Raw genomic sequence first — 25,301 nt, 5'->3', positions numbered from 1 at the left:
ACGATTTCAGTAAGGCCTTCAATCCCAGATGAATGGCCTACAACTCTAACAGACACATATGGAGCCTAGTTTCTGATGACGACCAGATTCCTCTGATCTACACTTCCCTCGAACGACCTCTCCAACCCTGTAGTGACACATCAGTCACCTCTGGGAGGGAAAGTAAAAAGGGGCCTGCCGCTGACCCAACTGTGTTCCAGCAGCCAACACTGCCAAATCGTGAGAAGTTTCTACCAAAATCTGTAAGGCATTGATGGATTTTCTCAGTGTTGGGCCCACTGAAACTTCAGATTGCATTGCAGAGCCCACATGTGCCATCTGACTTACTCGACTAAGAAGAGGCAGGGAGCTAAGAGGCCAAGAACACTCAAAGCTACTCTCAAAGCGATCTAAGTCCAAAGCTGAAACAACAGGATTATAGCTTGAATGTTCTGAACTCATTGCAGCTGATGGAAGGCCTTGAACTGCACTGTAGCCAGGATAGCACCAATAAAAGACAGACTCTGTGGTTGACTTTGGCTCATTAATCATGAACATCAACAATGTCAGAGTTTTACCATCATCTGGAGGTGGTCTAACAATGACTGTGGTAAGCTCGCCTTCAACAGGCAGTCATCGAGGTAGGGGAAAACTGCTATCCCCAACCTCTGAAGATGTGCCTGTGAAGAGGTGAATACCCGAGTGGTGCAAGTGAGGTCAGAGAAGAGCACTGCAAACTGAAAATGATCCTGGCCTACCTTGAACCACAATTAACGTCTGTGGGAATGCGGGATGAACAAAGGAAAAAACACATTCTGTAGATTCAAAGACACCATCCAGTGTACCAAATCCAGAGCAGCAGAGATCTTGGCTAGCGTGAACATTTTGAATTTGTCCGTCCGCACAGAGGCATTCAGAGGTCAAGGGTCTAATATAGGCTAAAGTCCCATGTATTTTCCAGGCCTAAGGAAACAGAAAGAGTAATAACCCTCTTCTCTTTCAAAGTCCAGAACCCTCTTGATATCACCTTTGGAGAGCAACACTTACACCTTTTGTAAAAGAAAGCAGATGTGTTCATTTGAAAGTCTGTCAAATGTGGAGACTGGCATCTGTTTTCTACAGTCATGACATGTTTTGAAAACTGTAGCTTTAGGAGGGGACATTTTTCCCTAGCACACAGGATATTGTTTTAGGAGTTGTTAGAAGTCCAAATTATTTGGGAACTGAGCTTCAGCTCCACAGCAAAATGCGCAGAAGGATAGAAATTGATGTCAGGTCTCTGGGATGACACTTATAAGCTTTTCCACCAATCCACTTCCGGGGCAGTACAGAGCCAGTGCAGAGAATCATTGTAACACCTGGTGGCGACTGGGAGAATTACTAGAAACATTCTCTGGATCCAGACTGGCACCCAGCAAGTGTTTTAGAATGAGGTATCTGCAATTAGAAGTATTTATCAGAATCTGGCATGTTGCATTCCAAAGAGGTGAGAAACACTAGCTTCAATTTCTAGCACTACACTCTAACAACTGAACATTGTGATGGCCCTGCCTTGGCAAGAGTTCAATTCTGGTTCTTTTTAATTCCCAGGTCAATTTCTCTTTTGAAAAAAGGAAGCGCAGGGCAAATAGTCTAGATAAAAGAGACTTTGACTATTTACGAGACCCCCTGACAACTGCTCTATGGCTTCTTCTTTAAGTCACTGATTGTTTCAGGAGTTTTTGTGTGAGAAGGAGTGAAGTCACAAGGTACCCTGAAGGAATTTTACAACCACATGAGATTACAGGGAAAGGGATTTTTTCAATATATTCTGCAATCATTTCCTTATATTGAAACAGAATTAGTGAATGGTCTTTTATGTGCACAGTTGTGATGAGTGAACTTGTCCCACTTTACAGACCCTATTCTTTGGCTCGGATTTTAACTTTGACTATAACCTTTAACCCCTTCCCCGCTCATGACGGAACCGCTCCGTCATGTGCCACGGTTGCCGTGTGCTCATGACGGAGCGGTTCCGTCATGCCACGACCGTTGGCGGCCGCTCCGCCCACGCGGCGCTGTTTCCCAGCCTGTGCGGGGGACAACGCAACTGGGCGGAGTCATGACGGAACCGCTCCGTCATGAGCACAGCTCAACCGTGGCTCATGACGGAGTGGCTCCGTCATGAGCACAGCGCCACCGCGCTGCCCCCCCGCACCCCCCAGCGCTGCGGCGGAATTCCCGCCGCAGCGAAGGGGTTAATAATGAGAGAGGCAAATATACCATAATAAGCAACACAATCATATTTGTTTTTGCTACTTTAGAACACTGGCACTTAACTGTGTCATCTTTGGCCTTCAAGTAACTTTAATAGGCAAGAAATAACATTATAAAAAAACTCTGAGGTTTCCACTAGAAGTCATTATGTGCCAATGAAGCATAGAATTGCAGGCTCCATCACATAACTCTATGACTTAACCACAAATGAAAACGTCTAAATATTATGTACTCCAACTATGCACTCAAAAAAGAATTGAAGTATCATCAAACAAATTATATTTAAAACAGCAAATCACATCATACCTTGTGTGCTAAAAGTTTTTCTTCTGCTTTGTGACTAGAAATGTCCTTGGCAACGGAGAATTCAGAGAGTTTATGTTCTGCCTCATTCATCAATTCAATCACCAGCTGTCTGGCATTCTGGTATTCTTGCCACTGAACAGAACATCTTTTGAGACAAAATAGTAAAACATAAGTATCAGAATGGTAGAATGGAAAGCCCTGCTTACCTTTCACATGTATTTTTTATACTACATGTTATGTTGATGTAGTTAGCTGGAAAAGGCTGTATTTCAAAAAATACTGACCGGAATTAATATTTATGTTACCTATTATGAACAAATTGATCATAAAACAATGGACAATGGTTAATGCTAATGGGTTTATGTGATGTTGTGGTTGCAGCGTTTGCAGCATAATTCTGAATCAATCTACCTTATTTGTCACATATTTGTCCACCTATTCGATGATTTTACACAAAACCCTTTCTAGGTAAATGGTTGAAACTAATACTTCCAGAGAATGTGCCACATACTTCTTTAGTGTTGTGTGATTATACATCTTCACCACCTAATTTGGTCCTCCAAGTTGCATAATCCTAGAGATGTGACTATGATAAATCTTCAGGGCATTGGAGAGTTGTCATTTCAATACTGAAATCTATACTTCACAAGGGACCAAGAAATATGTTCCATTTTTCACAGATTCCTGTGAAATTTGGTGTTTTAGCACTAACTTTTACGCAACAAAAGCACCTATCACAGATTACATCATCCATGAGAAATGTTATCTGAGATGGCATCAATGATGGCATTTAACATGTCATAAGTAATGTCATATGTGAGTTCATAAGCAGAGCATGATGGTGGCATGAGTTACGGCTACTTTCCCTAACATAAATGTGTGATTTTTTTCAGTGGATTTCTGGTAAATCCTATTTCACATATCACATCCTGGCACCGGATTAAACCCATATCTATGACTGGAGGTGAGTGGTTGAAAAGTTTCAGCACTCCGTCCATCATCTCGTTCTGTTTGCTATGTTCACCCAAAGTGGCCAAGGGTATGCCCAGATGTGAGTCCCTTTCTCGCTGTGCCACTAGATTCAAGCTAGCCTGGCTGATGAGGAGTAATACTCCAAAACCGGTCCCAGGTTGCTTGTTTCTGGTTCATTGAAGACTTGGTGTAATATATTGATAAGCTAATTGGTGGTGCACCGCCCCAAACCCCTTCCGAAATTTCATTGATCTGCTTGGCAGTTGGCATCTACTAACGGCGGATGCAGGGGCGTTTGTATGCACACCATCACTAACTATACCATTTTATACATACTGGGAACACAGTAAGGAGGTGCAGTCATTGGAGTCCGCCGTTAACCCTGCTTTTTTCTAGACCTGGCCTGGCAGTTCGGGCTGGACTATTCCCATGAGGAACAGGGTCAAGACTGATTTGCAAATGGCTGGGTCAAAACTGGGGTGGCATAGTGAGCAAAAGAACAATGGATTAAACTCAGATCTGTGACTGGGGGTGAGTGGTTGAAAAGTTTCAGCACTCCGTCCATCATCTTGTTGTGTTTGTTAAGTGTACATACAGCATATACCAAGCTGGAGGATTTACTAAAAAGGCGTCAGAAATCTTGATAAAAATGCCAGCCCTCCGCAGACAAAATATTATAACAATAATTTATTTTTTAGACTGCGCTTCAAACCGTTCATGTTTATATGGGCAGTAAATAACACATTCTGTTTTTACCCAATTTAATGTCCACCATTTACTGCCTGTGGAAGGATTAAAGACACAGGATACAAATGAATAAACTGCAACAAATATTTAACTCACTGAGCTAACCTACCAGCCTAAAACTCATACATTACTAATTTCAATCGTACTTCAAAGGTCCATGAGAAAGCCATATACTTACATTGTTATTGTATTAATGCACATTCAGGTTGTGCACTGTGGATAACGTACCTCTGCAGTATGTCGTGTTGGCTTTGGGCCTCCTGGGTCACCTCCTTGCTCCTGCGCTGTAAGGATGCCACACTTTTCTTCAGTAGTTCTATTCCTGCAGGTTGTGTGAATGGTTCTTGCTCAGAAACTAGTTCATGAAGTTCTTTTAAAAGAGACCATAACTTTTCTTCTGTGCTGAAAAAATCAGTGTGAGTTTTCAAGCGCTCCATGGAACTCTCTACATCTAAACCATTGCTTGCCTGCTGCAACAAGCCATGTGCATCCTCCATCCAGTCACTGGCAGACTTCATTGCTTGACAGTACCGCTGACAGAGTGAATATACTTTTGATAATGCGGCCTAAAACACAAAATGACATAGATATCTGCAACTGCTATGGAAAAACATTTAGTAATATGCCAGTGTAAAATCTTTTTAGATAGCAAGATATTCAAATGCAAACTTGCAGACATTTTTCTAAATTATGAAAAATATACCTTTACAAATTAAAATGGGACCCTTTTCTCTGTGCCATTAAGTGATCATAAGAAATATTTCAAAGCTTCCTCAAGCAGTCATCCAGAGGCTTGGAGAGATGCAAAAATAACACAACATACATTTGCAGGACATATTGTTCTTGCCCTGTGGAGTTTCCACCACAAACAATCAAGTTTTGTTAAGAGGCTGACAATGGTATTTTCCATTTACAGTCCTACAGCTTCTCTTATATACAATTTATGAAGAGTTTCTGGAGCCCAGGTGCAAGCCTTAAATTACATTTTAGAGGAAATTACATTTTGCTTCATGGGCACATCTGGGATAGACTTTTATGTCCTACAAGTGCTGGGTATGTAGAACAACTGAATGTAAAAGGTAGACATGGGCTGGCCTGGTGACTATTCTTTGATATCAATGAGAAAAAAGTAGGATTTATTGTAAGCTTCGCTCCCATTAGGCTGAAATGAATGGCTATCTGTCTGCATGAGGCCAATGCCTTCAAAAACCTTTGGAACCAGCGTGCCAATTCCTGCTTTTGAGTTTGAATATGAGCAGTGGATTAACTGATAACTGTAATGTGTTTTTTTTTATATTGTGCGATTACCTAAATTGCAAATGCAAATAGGGAATCACAATTTTTGATTCCCTAATGCACATGCAAGAAGCCTTTCCTAAATGTGAACTGTGTATTTAGGAAACGCTAATTAACATCAATTTGAAGTTGATGTTAACCATGTGCCTACTTTGAAAAATGCACAAAACTGCTTTTTCCAACGTGCCATGTGGCACACACATGCCCCTAGGGCATGTGTGTGCCTTACATGTGCATATTCTTTTGTTATGGGTGCCTCAGGGGGGCCTTAGGCCCTCAGGAACCCTTGCCTCTGCATTACCTAATTTTTAATCGCAATTTAGGCAATGCATGACCATTCCCACCTATGGGCCTTGAGGCCCATAGGAAAGAAAGGAGGTGCAATAGCAAATAGTGATTCCCTAATTGCGATTGCGATTCTGAAGTAATCGCAATTAGAGAATCGCTATTTGCACCCTTTAACAAATAGCGATTTCTTAAAAATCGCTATTTAGTATTCGGAAAAATGAAGTTTTATGCATGTACCCGTTGTCATTTACAATACAAACAAGTCAAAGTTTTGAAAATGCAAGACCTATTGCATTGCAAATGCTTATTTTACATTGTTTTATATGGCGCAGAGTAAGCCTCCAGGGTGTCAGGGCTCTGTACAGAAGAGGTTTTACCATAGGCAGAAGCAAGACCATGATGACTGTGAAAAAAGTAATTTAAGGGCAAGCTGGAATCCAATAAACCGTAGTCCACAGGTAGTATTTTTAGAACAAAAACTGGATGAGTTTAAATTGACAAGCAAGAGCCAGCTATAACTATAAACAAGTATTAAAAAATCACCCAGAACAGAAATGTTGATTTTTACATGCCCTTAAGTGTTTAGGAAATGCAAATTATTAGCTCTAGTAAGGTGTTTGACTTGTCGCAAATTACATTTCCGTCTGTGCAGTGGCACAGCAAGGGTGCCATGTACCCTATTGCAAAAAAAAAAACAGGTCTGCATGTTGGTTACTAAAAGCCGCCATAACTGGGAAGCAATATTTCATCCCTGGCATCACTTCCCCTTCTGCTCTAATGATAGCCCCGTCCATGGATGAACGGTGAGCAATCATTACATTGACACAAATGGGTGCACACGTGCAATTTGTGCGTTTTGTAACTTATGCTGCAGCTGCGCGGCTAAACCCATAAACCAGCGGAATGCAGCACGCGCTAACACTGAAAAGAGCGAGTGTAAGAAAGTGACTGTATATACTGCACCAAAGTAAGGTTCAGTGAGCACAGAGTCCACAGTCCCCAGAGGTTTGGCAGAGGCTAAAGTTAGATATAACCTTACTCTCTAAAGTGGTAGCTTGGTCGAGCAGTAAGGCAGTATCAGAGGACAGTGTAAAGCATTCGTTTTACACACTCAGTCAGCAAATGCTCTCACACACTCAAGAACTGAACTCTAGGCCAATGGTTTGTATATAAAAATATATAGTTGTTTTATTTTAGAACCACAAGTAGGTATCAAAATATACTTTCTCAGAATGAGATGCTTTAGTTAACTACTTTCAATAGGCAATAGACTTTTGAATGCAATAGTTATAGTTGTTGCAATAGGCAACACAATTCAAACACACTTATAAGTAAATACAATTACAGTTACTTTGCGTAGGATTTTCTTACTCAGGGTTGGATCCTGGATTCAACCCAGATGTATTTCCTGTAAACAGTTGAAAGAAATCGTTTTTGGTACACAGGAAATTTTTAAGGAATATTTGTAAGTTTCAAAAATCGACACTTAAAAGAATTTCTGGCAAAAACCAGGCAATGTTATCCTATGGAGGAAAATCAAGTTATCAGTAAGTACGGTTGTAATTACTTTTCAGCGTCAGTGCTGGGCACCAAGATCCAGCACTGGGATCTCTCCTGATAACAGGTGAGTAATTTCGTTTTCGTTGATCGGCTGATTTTTAGTGAATATTTTAAAGTTTCAAAACTCGACAGAAGAATTTCCAAGTGAAACCTGTCAATGTTACCCTATGGAGAAAAGTGAGTTATCGGCTTTTAGGTAAGTGCTCGACTGGCAGAGTTGAGGTTCTGGGCATAGACTCAGGGGTCTCCCAGGGTCAGGTAGGTACAGTTGTTACACCCTCAGTGGCACAGGGGCAGCCGGGTGCAGAGAGAGTTAGGCCCAATGTTAGCCTATGGCGGGCAGGGGGCCTTTGGTTGGTGGCTGCTAGCAGGCAGGCCACGCAGCTGTGGGAGCTGGGCTCCTGGTCACTTGCTCAGGGCAAGTGGGGAAGTAGATTAGGATAGATGTTGCACTCCCAGGGGCAATCGGGCGGCTGGTTGCAGGGTGCTTTTGAGCCGTCGGGCGCTCAATGGATTTCAACAGAGAAGCTACAAAACGAACAAAGTCTGCAAGCTCGGGGACGAAGATTCTTCAGGTGTGACCACCACTTCGAGAGGTAATTTGGGAAGCTGCAGGTTAGGTAGGCACCCAGGAGCTGGACACAGAGGGCCGCAGGGCGCCGGGTGCAAGGGTGTCTTTTCGAGTCGGAAAATCTTACCCTCTGCTGGTCGCGGTTGGAGGGGTCCCTGGTTCTGAGGCTGCAGGCGTCGTCAGGAGCGTCGAGGTGGGTCCTTGGGTGCTGGATTCTTGGTCACAATCGCCAGGGGATGTCCTCATGGTCTTTGTCCACTCAGGCACAGGCCGGACTTGGCGGGTGCAGAGTTTGCAGGAGTCGTGGTTACTGGTTGGCACCAGGGGTTTGTTACTTGCTTTGAGCAGAACCACTGCTCGTGGGAGTTCCAGTCTTTTAGAGTCACAAGGCAGTCAGGTCCTCCGGGGTTTTCGAGGTTGCTGACCACTGGAGATGCTGGGTTTTAGCAGGAGTAGGTTCGAGGGTCGACAGGCCTGTAGGGCTGGGACCAAGTCAGTTGGTGTCATCCTCTTGTTAGCAGCTGCACGGCAGGTCTTCTTTCTTCTTGTTCTTCTTGCTTGTTTCGGAATCGGGATCTGAGGAAAGAAGGTTCAGGGTGTCCCTAAATACAAAATTTAGGGGCGTTACAGGTAGGTAGAGGTCAGGGCCCAATCGGTCCCTTCCCTGGGGTGGGCCCAATCGGTCCCTTCCCTGGGGTGGGTACAACCCCTATCCTGCCACTCTCCAGTGGGAGGGGAGCAGGAACCTAATCCTGATTGGGCAGGGCTCCCCATCCTCAAGATGGTGAGAGCCCGGAGTTGTGCTTCACCTCGCCTCCCCCGCCTGAGGGGTGGGGTTGGCAGAGGCTGGCACACCCCCTTTCCTCACTTGAGCTTTCCCGCCTGTCTTCCCGCAGAGTGGGGTTCAGAACCGGTGGGGGCCAGTTGCAGAGTACAGCAAGTGGCCTGGAGAAGCTCACAAAGGCGGCATGCCTTTGAAGCTTCCCCTGCCCATCCTGGGGGAGGAGACCTAGCACCTCGCCCAGGATGTGCATTGTTGCAGGCCCAGGAGAGCGGATGGCTCTCTATCCAGGGGTCCAGCAACATGTCTGCTGGGTGGCAGCCTAGGCAGCCTCTCAGTCAGGACGTGGATTGTGGGTTAGGTTCAGGGGGCAAATCTAAGTTGCCCTCTGTCGCGCATCTTACATCAAATACCACACTGACATCAGTGTGGGTTTAATGTGCTGAGAAGTTTGATATCAAACTTCTCAGTCTTAAATGCAGCCATCATGGTGCTGTGGAATTCGTGATGACGACCTCCCAGCACTATATACTCTTAATTGCAGCACTGCACTTACACTGCCCAGGAATGGACCTGGGTACTGTAGGCGCACAGGGCTCATGCACAAGTACCCACACCACTGCCATAGGGCACCCAGCTAGAGGGGTGACTGAGGTATGCCAGGGCAGTGTGTTTTGTGGGCATGGAACACAGGAATGTGTGCCATGTCAACTCTCTGTTTTGCTCTGCACCAAAACACTCAGCCTGCAAAGGCAGTGTGTGTGTGTCAGGGTACAGGGCCTCTAAGGGTGGCACAATAAGTGCTGCAGCCCTTAGGGGCCTTCTCCGGTCACAGGGCCCTGGGTACCTAAGGTACCATTTACCAGGGGCTGACATGTGGCCAGAGATGCCAATTGGGTTTAGGCTTCATGCAGTTTTAGGGAAGGAACACAGGCCCTGGCACCTGATTGGCAGGAACCCAGGGCACACTCAGTCAAAGTACATCAGCAATTCAGCAAAAAGTGAGGGCATACCATGCAAGAAAGATGGCACTTTCTCACAGCGAGCACAAATACTCTAAAGACGTACGCGCAGCTTTATTCTCGGCACTCAAATGCTAATATTATGTTGCATTCTTGTTGCGTAAACAAATGCAGCTGAAGTGTTTATTACGCTCACACTTTTCGTACGACTGTGTATCATATATTTTAGGGCATTTATGGCCATCACAATGCAGCACTCCGCACATGGACGTTTTTCAATGGCTTGATTTAAAGCTTCCTATCAAGCAGAGAACAAACGCAGTGTGCTACGACAGAGTAGATTTAAAGCTCATACACGAAAGAAGCGTTGAACTAGCTAACAAAACATCTTCTTTTTTATGTCTCCAAGCACTAATTTATATAACCAGACTACAACTAGGCAGAGGGATTAATCACGCTCTACTGGCAGAAGATACTGTTAGACCAGGTATTTTAGGCTCTGGTGTGAAAGGCTACGGATAGACGATGTTTTACCCAAACATTGTACTCCGGCACAGAGTGAAGAGTAAAATTTGACTCTAACATTTGCCAGCTGAATGCCAAAATAAGTACCGCATCCCTTTACAAGACGACTAAAGAAGGACAAGGCCTGTGAAACAAGCATAGATAGCAGCAATGTAGACGGTCTTGTGGAGGAGGCCGGTCTTTAGGTCTGGTTGGGGTTGAGGGGAGGGGTGAGAAACATACACAAGGGCGACAAAGCGAGATTAAGCCATGGCGGGATGGGTGGGGGATTGAGGTAATCATCAACAATAAAGGTATGCTGTTCCCACAAGGCTAAAAAGGCCAAGGAGGGGAAGAGGAATAGGGGATCCTCCTATTTGGAACTAGAGTCCTCACACACCCAGCAAGCTAGGTGTCATGCTTCATCATATGGACTTGCTCCTCGTCGGGCCGGCACTGCAATGCCTGACGGGCACCCTAAACGGGGCTCTTTATTGGAGATCTTTTGTTCCTGCCGTTTGGTGCGTGGTTGTGAGGGCCCTAAAGAACAGTGTAGATGTGGTGTGAGTGATATTAAAAAAGGTTGGATAGTCCACAAAAACCCTTTATTAGAATGGTAATCCACCTTCTTAAAAACAAGCTGAGTGGCTGTGCTCAGGCTCAGTGGTCCAAAAGAGCTCAGCTCTACTCATGTAAAGTGGTCGACATGTTTCATGCGTAGCGGTCAATACCGATCCATCGCATTTCATCAGGACCTATACTATTTAGAATCTATCTACACGTGGGGGTGTGGTGGACAACGATACTCCTACCTACCACACTCCTTGGAAGCGAACACAGTCCCATCAATCCTAGTGGTAACCTAGCTACTAGCTGCTACTCACTCCATATGGCAAGTCGGCGCTGTTGACACCCAAGTTTCCTGACGGGACGTTACAAATGAAGACAAGGCGCTACTAAGGAGGTACTAACAAGCCTACTAAGGAATCAGAAGCCAGCATTTACAAAGGACAATGACACATGCCAATTGCAAATATGGGCTGAGAGTGGGTGGGGCTTCTATTCAATACTTTAGTACAAAAAGTCTCGCAGCGCATGCGCACTGCCTCTAGGCTCGACCTAACAACCATAACTTTGAAGACAGTCCCATATGTGGAGTAAATATAATCAATTAGAATGTTGAACAGAAGCCACTGTCCAATTGTCTAAGTCTTACTCAAGTGAAAGATGCTGAAGCAGTGTCTAGGGAAAAAACTGGATTTAGAAATAATATTTTGTTTCTCTGTTATTACAATTTCTGTGTTGTTAGTCTAAAGACAATCCATGCACAACATGTAGAAAAACTATCACCTCGTATGGACTAACAAGCTCTGGCCAGAGAAGTATTAAATGGAGGACTAAGATGTGCTTAATCCTTCCAATGTGTCTAGTGCCAAGCTTTCCAGTTCCTACAAGCACACCAACAGAAGACCAGTAGACTAATTAGTCTGGCGCTCTAGGGATAGAAGCATAGGTTATTAGGAATGTCTTCAGACGAACTGCCTATACAGAGCACTCTTGTTTTTGCTATAATTGAATTTTCGTTTCAAATCTATTCAATGGACAAAAGACTCCAAATATACTTGCCTGTTTTGTTGTGATGGATCCCTGAAGTTCAGTTGCCAAAACAGATAGTTCAGCCAGAGTGCTTTCTAAATCAGTTGGGATTAGTTCATTTGCTTTCAGATATTTCTGCTTTTCCCTGTTGCTTAGGGCATTCATTATTCTCAGGCTTGACTGTACCTCCTCCTGTTGAATCTGTACCTTCCTCATTTCTTCCTGAATGCTTTCAAGTTTTAGGTCCACACAAAGGGCCCCACTGAGCTGGTCGCTAGTTTGCCTGAGCCAGTTCAATGTGCGGCGAATTTCAGTTTGGAAGTCCACACTTTGCACCATTCTGTTTTCACATTCCATTATCCGCTCTCCTACTTGTAAGTGTAAGGACTTCAGCAATTCCTCCCATACCTGCAGCTGATGATCAGCTCTCTCACTGACAGCTGGCTCGAGTTGGGATGACAGCTCCTCCATCTGCTCAGAGATTCGTTTTAGAAGAACCCCTGCATCCTGAAGGCTACCTTTCAAACCATGATAGAATTTCAGTTTCTCTTCTGCTGGAAGTGTTTCTTCATTGACTTTTGACAGCTCCTTATTCACAGCATCAAGTTGCACTTCGAGCTGCGAGCAAAGTCCTTCATGCTGACGACAAACATCAGTGGTGTCTCCCAACTGGCTTACTTTTTGCTCTATTTGTCTTTTCAGTTTGTGATAAAGAGCGACAAGTTTTAAAATCTCGTCAGGTAGCCAGGGCTGCCCAGTGCTGCGGAAGCCCTCTTTTTTTTGGTTAAGCTCATCCACTGCCACACCAAGGCTGACAACTTCACTGAGGAGGGCTTGGTAGTCCTGTTGAAGTGATACAGCATCTTCTACTTTAAGGTTGGCAGGTGATTTGTTCATGTGCAAAAAGTGCTCCTCCAGTTCTGTTAGTGCTTTGTTTGTCAAATCAATGAGAGAGGCATATTCTTTCCGGGCATATACGACTTCCTGTACCTTAAAGAGTTTCTCTTTGGCTAGTGCAATAATGCAGTTACACTGTTGAGGTAGGCTGTTCAACTTTTCATCGAGGTAAGAATGGTCCACTTCATTAAGTGATGGCAAGATCTCCTGCCCATTTCGCTGTAGGGTAAGAAGTAAACCTTCATATTCTGGAGCCTGCTCCAGAATTTGTTGATATTTTGCTAACTGGCAAGACAATTCGCAGTCATCATTCATGAAATTAATCTCTGGGAATGTGAGAATGTCTGCTTGTTTCAACCAATGGCACACTTTGTCCAAATCCTCCTTGAAATATTTCCTGGATGCCATGCTCTTCTCCAGTTCTAACAATCGGTGGTTGCATTTCTGTAAAACCATTTCATAAACACTCTGCAATTCCTGAAGTTTCAGGAGAACTTCGTTCTTTTCTTGCTCTGTCACTTCTTTCATGAGCTCCCTTCCCTGAGCCCAGAGGGAAGTGATGTCACTCTGGTTGCCCTTCAAGCTGGCCAGGGCATTTTTACAGGTCTTAATCTGCTTGTTTATGTCATCTGGTAGCAGACAGATATATTCCTGAAGCATCACCTTCCTTTCAAGTTGCTGAATTTGGTTGACAGCCTGATAAGCTGCCATGAGAAATTGTACCTTTTCAGACAATGCCTTACTCAGGTGTTTTTTCCTTTGGTTGACTAGATCACTGAGACAATTCACATGTTTCTGGGCATCAGAGAGCATCTTTTGCAGATGCTGCCTCTCGCTTAGGCCCAGGTTAGCCATGACTCTGTCTGCATCCTTCATAAGTGTTTTAAGGAAGATTTGTTTGGCATCTACTTCATTGCATATAATAAGGTGATCCATAAGAATACTCTGAGCTAAATCAGGAGGTGGGCTTTGCTTAAGAGCTTCAGTCAAGCTGGGATGTTGCTCCTCAGCCCACTCCATCAGCTCCTGAAACCCAGAGTGCACCAAGCTCAGTTCCTCTAAGGTGGTCACCGAAAATAGAATTTTCTTTTTCACCAGTTCCTCAAGTTGCATCCAGCGTTGCTCAAAATGTCCGGTCTGTTCTTTTGCCAGTTCTTTGTCATCTATATTCAGGTGTTCAAGCACTTTCTGCTTCTGCTCTTTCAGATCATCCAATACAAACCTTTGCTCCTGCATCAAGTTTGCTAATTTCTTTAAAGCTTCCAGGTGTGCAGCAGTACTTTCTGCGTCAGATCTGTGAAAACAAAAGAGTACAATTAGAAATAAATCGTGGCATGGAACTTCGCTGTATTTACCTAGAGTCAATAGCCATCCCTAAGGCATCCTGCTGCCTGTCTCTTCTTAAGTATGAACATAGGCAGTTACGGTGTCTTACATCTCACTCTGCCTAAATATTCCTTCCAATTAAGTTCTTATCCAAAAAGGCTGACAACACACTGTTACTGAACACCGAGAAAGTTCTAGTTCCTCAGTGGCTTCAGCTGGCTAAACCACACAGCCAATACAATAGCCATACTAGCTTCCTAAAGCCTCATCATTAGGATTCCATCAATGAGGTTTATTATCAAGTTCTGTCTGCTGCCTTCGCTCATCCACAACATGTTGCTGCCTCGTAGTTATAAACAAGCCCAATAAGTTACACAGACATTTTAAGGTCTTTTAGAAAAATATGTTGTTAAGGTCAAGCTTGCTTCACAGCCCAAAATATTACTGTACTGCCATGAAAGCCAAGAACATTTATTCATAATCATGCTTATTTTCAAGGCAATCAAAGCAATGACGAAACAAACATAGTCTGAAGGATTGCTACTTGTAGCCTCGTAGCATTACAAGAAAAACATAATTGCATGTTCTAGTGAATTCTAATTCTTCGATTGGTGAAGATTAGCTTATAATGATACTGCTGAAATCTTGAAGCTATTTTCTCATGGTTTATTCCATTTTATTTATCAAACCTAACATTTCAATGATATATAAAAAGCTATTGGATCACATTTGACCAATCAATAAGGTATGGCATGTCAAAGTAAGCTAATCAAAGAGCCAAAGGAAAACAACATTTTTCAAATCCCTCTGGATAGTACACAGATTCCAAAATGTTCGAAGTGTTTTCTAAACATCTTATCATTAACTGTGGCTTATTTATACACTTTCCACCTTAAGCTGTGATTATCTACTGTTCTCCAAGCCGCAACATTTGGTTTATTGTTGCAAGGAAACAGTGGCTCGTGTGGATTAATAATTAGTAATATGATGTACGACACATAATAGTAATCAAAAAAAAGGGGGGGGGTTAAATGTGACGTCAGAAAGAAAAGTTTAGCCATACACATTAGAATTTTGGTAAAAAACTTTGCTCTTTATATTTATAATGAAAGAGTTTTTTGAAAAGTAAAAACAATCTCACAATACATAATACACAAAACAGCAGTCTTAGTACATAATTCTAAAGAGTGTCCCAGTGAAAAAAGCGATATCAACCTAAACAAAAGAAAGTGACATAAGGTGCAACATAGAAAAGGTTTCAATTATTCATTACAAAGGAGATCATAAAAAATGAAAGAATGTAATTGTCAACACTTGATCATCGTAAGTGTCGAAGAATGATTCGCCTTTCTCGTCAACGGCGTTTTGACCCTGTTTGAGATAAAAGGTCTCTTCAGGACAGTCTAATATAGGGACACCTAAAAAATTAAAATAAAAAATACCGTCAGGGTAAGATGCTCTTTTTTACAAAAACGGGAATAGAGCATTAATGTTTAATCTCTCTACCTGGTCGGCAAAGATATTGCCTAACATAGATATATGTAGTGTCACCGTGCTCGATGTGAAACAGAATAACTCACAGGGCGCCCGGCAGGGTACTATAAATATAAGGATTGGAAAATTATTAGTACTAAAGATGGATTATAAGGGTACACGTTATTAACAGTGCACACACTTGTCACTTACCCCTGTGAGGAGAGACTCAAGAGGAAACACATGCCCAATCGTTGCTTATCCTATGCTTGTAGAATGATAAGGAAAGCTTGGCGTAAAAGTCAATTTGGTGGCGGGAAGCTGAAGGACGGAACACACATAAGCGAACTGCGTGATAGCTGTCGCTTTTTTCGAGGAATTCAGTAAGCTGTAACAGAATTAGAAAAAAAGGGGAGAGCGCCTCATGAAAAAGGTTTTCCTAATATCCGTTGAAAACAATTAATGGGGATAAAGGAAACCATCCGTTCCTCTCTCGAAATCTTTCGGGTGTATAAGTCTACCGCATTACGCTGCAACAGGAGAACGGCGTTCAATCTGTCTGGTACGATCACAGTGATTGGTGGGGAAAAGGCAATATTTAAACGTGATTGGATATAGGGCAGCAAATCAGAATGCCGCGTTTACAATAAGAAAGCGGAAGGAAGAATCTCGTGTTACTAGGCAACTAGGGCAACTCATTCCAATACGAGCAAATAGAATGTCTACAGGTTATTGTCAATAAAGTTCGAACAACTTCATTCAAAACAACTTTTGCATCCATAGTCTTTCTATCCTAGTCTGCGGGGACAGTACCATATTATTTAAAATAGCACATGATCAATTTTCTGTAAAAAATATTATTACACATTCTGAACAGAATTTGAAGGCGGTTCACGATTGGTGCGTCAGTTAAGTTCTATACAAAAAAGTCCTTCTCATTGCCTGCACTAAAAAAGAGGACTATATGAAAGAGGCGTATATTTTGAGAGAAAAACTGTTAATGAGGGGTTATCCAAAGAAGTTGGTAAAAAATTCTCTGAAAAGAGCTTGGTTCTGCCCGAGGGAAACATTACTCATTCCAAAGGTAAAATCTAAAGTAAACAAACTTATCTGTGTTACCACCTTCGGTATACACACAAATCCAGTTCGCAGGTTAATCACAAAGAATTGGCACATTATCAAAAGTATAGATTCCAGCATTGATGCCCCGATGTTTGCCTTTAAAAGAGGCAAGAATATAAAGGATCATCTTATTAGATCACCAATGGAAAACCCGTTACAAGTAACGAGATCATTGGAATCAGTCTGGGGTTTACCAGACTTAAAAGGGCACTACAAATGTGGCAATTGTGTGGCTTGCGAATTTACGGTTAACACAAAAGAATTTGAACATGGCAAAGTCGATCAGCAATTACATTTTTTTGCAAACTGCAATACCAAAAATGTAGTTTATTGTATACTGTGTCCCTGTGGGTTACCTTACATTGGACAAACCCAACAGATTGTGAAAGCGCGGATAGGACAACATCGAAGTAGGATCAGAAATTCGGTCCCTAACGCCCCCTTAGTCAACCACTTCTTAGAGAAAGGCCACACAGCAAATGACATCCGCTGGCAAGTGATAGACAAAGTGGTTGCCTCTAACAGAGGCGGAGATTTATCACAGATACTACAGAGACTAGAATGTCGTTGGATCGAACATACCAACTCTATTACACAAGGATTGAATTCAGCTGAAGAATGGCGTGGATTCATTACTACCCTCACCTAAATTTCTGTCAATCTATATATGGTTCATTTTGTCCTTTTCAGCTGTTTATATTGTTCTCGATATTGTCCTCGAGGTTGTCTTACTCATTCAACATTTCGATTTACCAATACTTGGGAAGATATTGGTAAAAAGTATGAACTTGGGTTGCAGATAAAAGATGGTATATCTGTATTGATACATCAATCAATATTATAAACAGTGTTTTTTGTTGTGATTAATTGAAACATTGCTTCAGAAGAATCAATGATATATATGTTGACCTTGCATTAATGTGTAATCGTTATGAAGAAATATATTGATCTGTTGTATAGATAACAAGTGGTGATTTGCCAAAGGTTTTGATCCAAAGATTCTTTAATTGCAGGCAATGAGAAGGACTTTTTTGTATAGAACTTGACTGACGCACCAATCGTGAACCGCCTTCAAATTCTGTTCAGAATGTGTAATAATATTTTTTACAATCTAACAGAAAATTGATCATGTGCTATCTTAAATAATATGGTAGTGTCCCCGCAGACTAGGATAGAAAGACTATGGAAGCAAAAGTTGTTTGAATGAAGTTGTTCGAACTTTATTGACAATAACCTGTAGACATTCTATTTGCTCGTATTGGAATGAGTTGCCCTAGTTGCCTAGTAACACGAGACTCTTCCTTCCGCTTTCTTATTGTAAACGCGGCATTCTGATTTGCTGCCCTATATCAAATCACGTTTAAATATTGCCTTTTCCCCACCAATCACTGTGATCGTACCAGACAGATTGAACGCCGTTCTCCTGTTGCAGCGTAATGCGGTAGACTCATACACCCGAAATATTTCGAGAGAGGTACGGATGGTTTCCTTTATCCCCATTAATTGTTTTCAACGGATATTAGGAAAACCTTTTTCATGAGGCGCTCTCCCCTTTTTTTCTAATTCTGTTACAGCTTACTGAATTCCTCGAAAAAAGCGACAGCTATCACACAGTTCGCTTATGTGTGTTCCGTCCTTCAGCTTCTCACCACCAAATTGACTTTTACGCCAAGCTTTCCTTATCATTCTACAAGCATAGGATAAGCAACGATTGGGCATTTGTTTCCTCTTGAGTCTCTCCTCACAGGGGTAAGTGACAAGTGTGTGCACTGTTAATAACGTGTACCCTTATAATCCATCTTTAGTACTAATAATTTTCCAATCCTTATATTTATAGTACCCTGCCGGGCGCCCTGTGAGTTATTCTGTTTCACATCGAGCACGGTGACACTACATATATCTATGTTAGGCAATATCTTTGCCGACCAGGTAGAGAGATTAAACATTAATGCTCTATTACCGTTTTTGTAAAAAAGAGCATCTTACCCTGACGGTATTTTTTATTTTAATTTTTTAGGTGTCCCTATATTAGACTGTCCCGAAGAGACCCTTTATCTCAAACAGGGTCGAAACGCCATTGACGAGAAAGGCGAATCATTCTTCGACACTTACGATGATCAAGTGTTGACAATTACATTCTTTCATTTTTTATGATCGCCTTTGTAATGAATAATTGAAACCTTTTCTATGTTGCACCTTATGTCACTTTCTTTTGTTTAGGTTGATATCACTTTTTTCACTGGGACACTCTTTAGAATTATGTACTAAGACTGCTATTTTGTGTATTATGTATTGTGAGATTGTTTTCACTTTTCAAAAAACTCTTTCATTATAAATATAAAGAACAAAGTTTTTTACCAAAATTCTAATGTGTATGGCTAAACTTTTCTTTCTGACGTCACATTTACCCCCCCCTTTTTTTTATTACTATTATGTGTCGTATATCATATTACTAATTATTAATCCACACGAGCCACTGTTTCCTTGCAACAATTAATACCCAGGCTCTATGTGAGTAGGGTTTCCTTGTCTCCTAGTCAGAGCAACATTTGGTTTAGGCTCTTTATACTATTTAGGCTACATATGATGAATCAGGCCTAATCAGAGTTGTTCCATTGATAAGTGTATGGCACGATGACTGCATTTACCTCCTCCAGTACTGCCCACCAATTCTTCTCTTCCCCACAAGGGCTAGTAAGTATCCTGACTGAGATACGTTTTCCCAAACTGAAGCTTGAACACTAGATTTCCTGCCACACACCACTCATAATACTTGTTACATGTCTTAAACTAGCAACTCTGATTACCCACAGAAGAATCTCAGATTGCTGGGTCAAATCTAGCAACCAGACCAGCAGATGGGTTGTTTTGTATTATGTACTACAATACTATCTAGAAGATGTAGAATTCAAATGCTTTCCCCGAAAAATGGCCTGAATTTCTTCCCCACCATAAGTTACTGATACCAAGGATATCCCTAGCTCCAAGAGTAGAGAATATCCAGGCCGTCAGAGTCAGTAATTCCAGATCCAATTCTCCCATAATTTCTACATTTTCCGTCAGCTTTTCAAATGGCATGGAGATTTAGGTGCTCTAGCAGCTCTGTGTGGATATAAATAAATCACTGAAAACACTACGAATCTCATAATTCAGATGGGGCCAGTGACTATGGTTACCAACAGTAAAAGGGCACTCTTAATTAGCCACACTTACAAATGTTTAATTAAAATAATGGCAGTAGCACTGCATTGTATAAATCTTCTGGAACTGATTCAAATTAAAACCAATAGGTACACATTTAAATATTATAGAAGCAGCAAAAAAATGTAGGAAACTTGTGGTGTGTAGGAAACGGGCTCTTTATATATCAAAATGAGATATATTATGTAAAGAATCTAGGGGATCCCTTATGAGTGGACAGGGCCTTGCTCTAGCAATTCCAAGGTGACCTTCTAGGGGGGTAGTGTGGTCGAGCAGGCTTAGGCTTATCTTAGAGGAGTGCAAGACTTCTGCAAATACACACAATGGTCAATAAACTAAACAAACGACTTCCTAAAGAGATCCACACCAATTTCTAAAAATAGCAAGTATCTTTACATACGTTTAGGCATCAGAAGCAATTCGTTAGGTAAGTACGTTTTCAAATAGTAATTCTTTTCAGTTCAAAAAGTCGACAGTGCAATTTTTAGAAGCTGCAATGTTATCCTAAGGGAGGAAAAGTCAATGAGGCATCCAGGTACAGTACAGCGACTTACGGGCCGTATCTCCAGGAGTTAAGGTGAGTGGTAGGCAAGGTCCGAGGCAACACGAGCAGGACACCACCAGCGGCACTAGGACGGCTGGGTGCAAAGGTGTAAAACAGCGCCAGGTGCCCAATGTTACTCTATAGGGATCAGTCTTCACGTAAAGAAACTGCAGGCTCAGACTGAGAGGGCAGTCGAGCAGACCCAACAGGGGGGCTCAGGCCTCCCGATGCTTGGGGACGTTTGGACACCATTGGTCCTCTTCTCCACGGACCAGGTGCGACGGGTACAGAGGAGGCTGTTTTTTCTTAGCAGGGACAGTCGCGGTAGAGGGGGCCTGCGTGCATAGTCTGCAAGTGACGTCGGAGAAACCGGGGGCGAAACCACGGTGGACTCGGTCTCTGGAGGGCTGGGGAGCACGGTGACACCATTTGCCCAATTCAACTTGGTCTCGAAACGACTGGTGCAGTGATGTCTTCAGGCGTCGGGTTTCTGCGGTCATGAAGTCCTCACAGGGGACTTTGGTTGCCTGCAGGATGCAGGGAAGCAGATCCACTACTTCTCAGGAGGACTTGGTTCCTGGGTGAAGTGTTGGCAGGTCTCCTGGGCTTTGGGGACTCAGCTTTGGGGTTTTAGGGGAGTGAAGGATGGTAGCCAATGGGCTACTGACCCTTGGGGTCACTACGCCCCCTATATGGCCACTTCCTGTGAGAAGTGGGCAAACCCTGTCCTAGAATTCTAGAGTATGCCATGATAAAGATGGCTACTTCTGAAAAAATCATGTCCTCAGCTTAGCCCACCTTAAGGGTGGTACTATCCTGGAGGAGGTACGCCTACCTTACTAGCTAATTTTTCCACCTGTCCAGGTGCCAAAGGGGCTCTGGACAAAGGGGGTTAACGTCCTCTTCTGTGAGGGGGGCTAGATTTGTATTTCAAAGGCAGCAGCTCTTTGAAGCTCTCCTGTCATGTCGTATTTTCACTTTTGTCTGCAACAAAACACGCAGCCTGCAATGGCAGTCTTGCAAGTGTTTGGTGAGGGGTCCGTTAGGATGCTGCAGCCCCTAGAGACCCTCTTTAATACCTTCGGCCCTAAGTACCAGGGGTACCATTTACTAGGGACTTACAGAGACTGCTAAAGTTATTGTCAATCGGGGAAAAAAATTATACAGTTTTAGGCAAAGAACACTGGTACTGGGGGCCTGGTTAGCAGGAACACAGTCCACTTCAGTCAAAGTTGTATCAAATACCAGGCAAACATTGAGGGGGTACTGCAACAACAACACAAATTCCTACAAGGTTTTAGCATGTATTTCACTGAATACATCTCACACGTTTCAAGGCATAATGCTTTAATAAATTTCCATATTCACTTTCAGACAATCTGCACTAAAACGTTATTGGTTGTGATATTGTTTTCACCTGCAAATACATTTGTTTTTTAAATATCCTCCGGTTCTAGAATAGATTTACAGAGACATTTTAATATTTAGTGCAGTACCAGAGAGATCCAAGAGTACAATCAGTCAATGTCAATGCCACAAAAGTTATAATCACTGGAGTAGGGCTGTCATCAAATGCACTTGTTACCCTTAGTCCCTTTAGAAATTCTAGCCAGGGTGATTGCAAGACTGAAACAGTGTGGAAGATGTCTGTGAAACAAACGCAGAGATAATGGGCTTCCATCAAGAACACTTTCGACAACTTATTAAGATTTCTAATTTGCTAATGCAATTGATAATATGCATCCACTGATTTTTCATCTATTAAAAGATTGCCTTATAACTGTCTGCCTCTCGGAAAGCGAAACATGAAAAATTCAAAAGAAACATCATTTATACAAGTGATCTGGTGAGATAACTGAATAAGAGCCAACATAAGTCCCTAAGTATAAAACTATTTCCTCATCAATGCATACTGAAGCCAAAGCAGAACGTATGAGTATATTGAACGAAGACTGCAAAAAGTGGCAAATGTCCTAGAACATGTATGTATGTGCCCAGGTTTATATAGTCTCCTGGAAGAAAAATACCTGGTTTCCAAAACATGTGGACTGTTTTATCTTGAGAGTAAATGTGAATTTCAGACTGGGAAATGGGGTGAAGGAAGCCATAGCAATCTCCAATGAGAATCAAAGATCATGAAGGAAAGACCAGATATTTTGGAGTGATCCGAGAACATCATACTTTTTGCTGCATTAGATTCACTTGTCTACTAAATATGGAAGGCTCTATACCTTCAATTCTTTATGTATGCTACCACCACAGCCTATAAAGCATATCTGGTTTTCCCAATGAAGTCATTTCATTCTTACTGATTGTTTTGCTATTTATAACTAGTAACTATGTAAAAGTTGTGAACAGATGAGCACTAAAATATAACAGGCCTATAGGTAAGTGAAACATGTTCCACAATTAATCACTTCCTATTAAAAAAGGTACCCTCTAAGTGTGTGAGAGTAGATGTCAACACATCAATACTAATTATCAGGATGGATGCAAATATGCCCTCCACTCAAATGTAGATTTATTAAACTTGGAAGAAGTAAATAGCCCTACCTGGCAAGATTGTCCCATTCCTTCGTAAACTTCTCTAAGAATACTTCCACCACGTTCATTCGGTCATGGTAATCCCTTGATCTTTGAAGATCCTCTTCCCTCTGTCGTAGCAAGTTGCCAGTGCTCAAGCACAATTCCAGCCACTGGTTGTTAACATGCCCGATTTCCGTGTGCTCTTGAGACTCCTGTCCGTTCGTCAGTTTGTTCACTTTCTCCATCCAACTGGTGACTGCACTTTGTTTGGCCTGCAGCTTTTGACTAAATTCCTATTATTAAAGGAAATCAACATTGTGTTTGCCTATTATATAAATTCTATAAAATAACTTATCATTGGATCACTATGTGTAAATATAGTACATTTTAAAGCTCTTCACCTGTCGTCAGTATTCAAGTTATTAGAAAATGTCTATTAAATAAATTCTATCCTGCATATATAATTATGGAGCACCAAATGCAGTTATCATTTGAGAAAGACTGAAGTGACATGTATGTGAGAGAATCATTATCTTTGTACGGGAGTAAAAGGATGTACTATGGCATAATGTACTTCTGAGAGTGACACTATAGCGCACTGGTAAATAGTCTTTAGGAGTGGGTGCAAGAAGGCTGGCATGTTGGCAAATGATGGTGGTTCTGTAGACTTATGTTGGAGTTTGTGAGCGTGTACTATGGTGATTGTTTAGATAGATAATCGTAGGTGTATTGGTGAATGATGGCACCTGTGCTGGGTGTATGATGGTGGATGTGTGAGCTTTTGATGGGGGAGTATGGATATTTACTAGTCGATGTGGGTGTAGGAATATGGAAGTGTGGTTTTCTTTAGCGTGTAATTGGCCTTACACTGATGATTGTACAGACATATAATGAAGATGTGCAGCCATAGATGATGTTGATTGGAGGGCCTTATGATAGTGGATGTGTAGCCACAGGATGTAGTTAATGATGTGCTATATTTTGTAGTATGATAATTTTAGTTTGAAAAGATGTGTGACGAGATAATGACAGTCCGTCCGATTATACTAAAAAAATGGGCTGCCCTCAAGTGCAGGTGAAATTCTTATGGTTTACTCCTGTAATAAGATGAGCGCATTAGTGAAAGACAGGGCTGTGGTTTGTAACAGATGACCACTTCAAGCCAGACATCAGTCTGTGGATTTACCTTGACCTGCTGCACCATGTTCTGGGCAATCTTCAGTTCTAGCTCAGCCCGCCGCCTCTTCATGTTTTGCAGTTGCTGCTCTGCATCCTGGAAATAGCCTGACAGATCAGCCTTCAGTTGTTTGATGTCTTCCCAACCCTGAGCCAGGTGCTGAAAATGCAGCATCCTTTCTTCAATCTGTAACAAAAATACCACACAGCACCATTTTCAATCAGGTTTTATACCGGTACAGCAGGCACATAAAGTCCTTTAATTTCCTATTGCTAGTTAAGACCCAGGGAAATACAAGAGACAGCAGGATCAAGACAAAAGAAATTTGAATTTAGACATTAACGTCACTACAGAACTTGACCTAGATAGATAAATATCATGGAGCTCCGGAGCATCCACCACACAGGGATGCAAATGGACCCCTACGGCAGCACATTGTGTGCGCACTGCATCATTGAACCATGAGTCACTCGATGGCCTCCTCTCCCAGGCACAACTATGGGTGTGCCACAAGAGTAATATCAAGATTGCTGTATCTCTGAGAACAACCAAAGAGTATTACACACTTGATGAATTGGAAGAGGACGTGCAAGACACAGATTCCAGTGACAGCTTAAAAATTATCCCCTAGATTACCCCACAAACTACAGATGGCTTATTATAAGTCCACTTTATTTGCCTCAGGGACCATGAGGCAAACTATAATGTAATCCAGAACCCCATTTAACCTACTTAGGCAACTGAATCACTGCTTAGTGTAGAAACGTATACATGTCAGAAATATTCTACATTTGGTGGTGACTTGGTCACAAATTATGCATCCATGTTCCTGACATACATTGGTTTATATTATCTTCCTTTGGCGCTGTAATGCCTACACATATTTCCCATTTGTGTAGTACATTTAACTGTACTTCTAGTTTTAGCTATTTATGAGTCATGAAGGACAGAGCTGGGTAGTGACCGGCCTGTATACACCCCGAGGAGATCCTCTGCCCCGACTGGCTTGTCCTTATCACTCCTCTTTTCACTTGAACTAGTCACAATAAAACGCTGGCCTGGAAATCTTCAGTTGGAAATTTCTAGCTGTTTCTTTTAATGACCGTTCTGTCACTGACCAGAAAGTTACTGTTTGGGTGGGCAGGATTTCTGGGGGTAGGACCTACTACCACTAATTCAAGCCCTTCATTACACTAGTCACTTTCTGCTGGTGTTGC

General features: G+C 42.3%; 1 protein-coding gene across 1 annotated transcript in view; it reads right to left on the bottom strand.

The window, feature by feature from the left end:
• SYNE1 (spectrin repeat containing nuclear envelope protein 1) overlaps positions 1–25,301 on the bottom strand; it is a 1,959,630-nt gene that overhangs the window by 776,501 nt on the left and 1,157,828 nt on the right. The window contains exons 74-78 of the mRNA XM_085611789.1: positions 24,094–24,270; positions 22,935–23,200; positions 11,849–14,009; positions 4,489–4,826; positions 2,542–2,686 (exon numbers count right to left, since the gene is read on the bottom strand). Coding sequence (XP_085467915.1) covers positions 2,542–2,686; positions 4,489–4,826; positions 11,849–14,009; positions 22,935–23,200; positions 24,094–24,270 — 3,087 coding nt within the window. The remainder of the gene's footprint in view (positions 1–2,541; positions 2,687–4,488; positions 4,827–11,848; positions 14,010–22,934; positions 23,201–24,093; positions 24,271–25,301) is intronic.

Source organism: Triturus cristatus, chromosome 6, assembly GCF_964204655.1.
Source record: "Triturus cristatus chromosome 6, aTriCri1.1, whole genome shotgun sequence".
NCBI classification, from domain to species: domain Eukaryota; kingdom Metazoa; phylum Chordata; class Amphibia; order Caudata; family Salamandridae; genus Triturus; species Triturus cristatus.
Note: the sequence above shows the minus strand (reverse complement) of the source record. Positions and strands in the feature narration are given on the sequence as shown.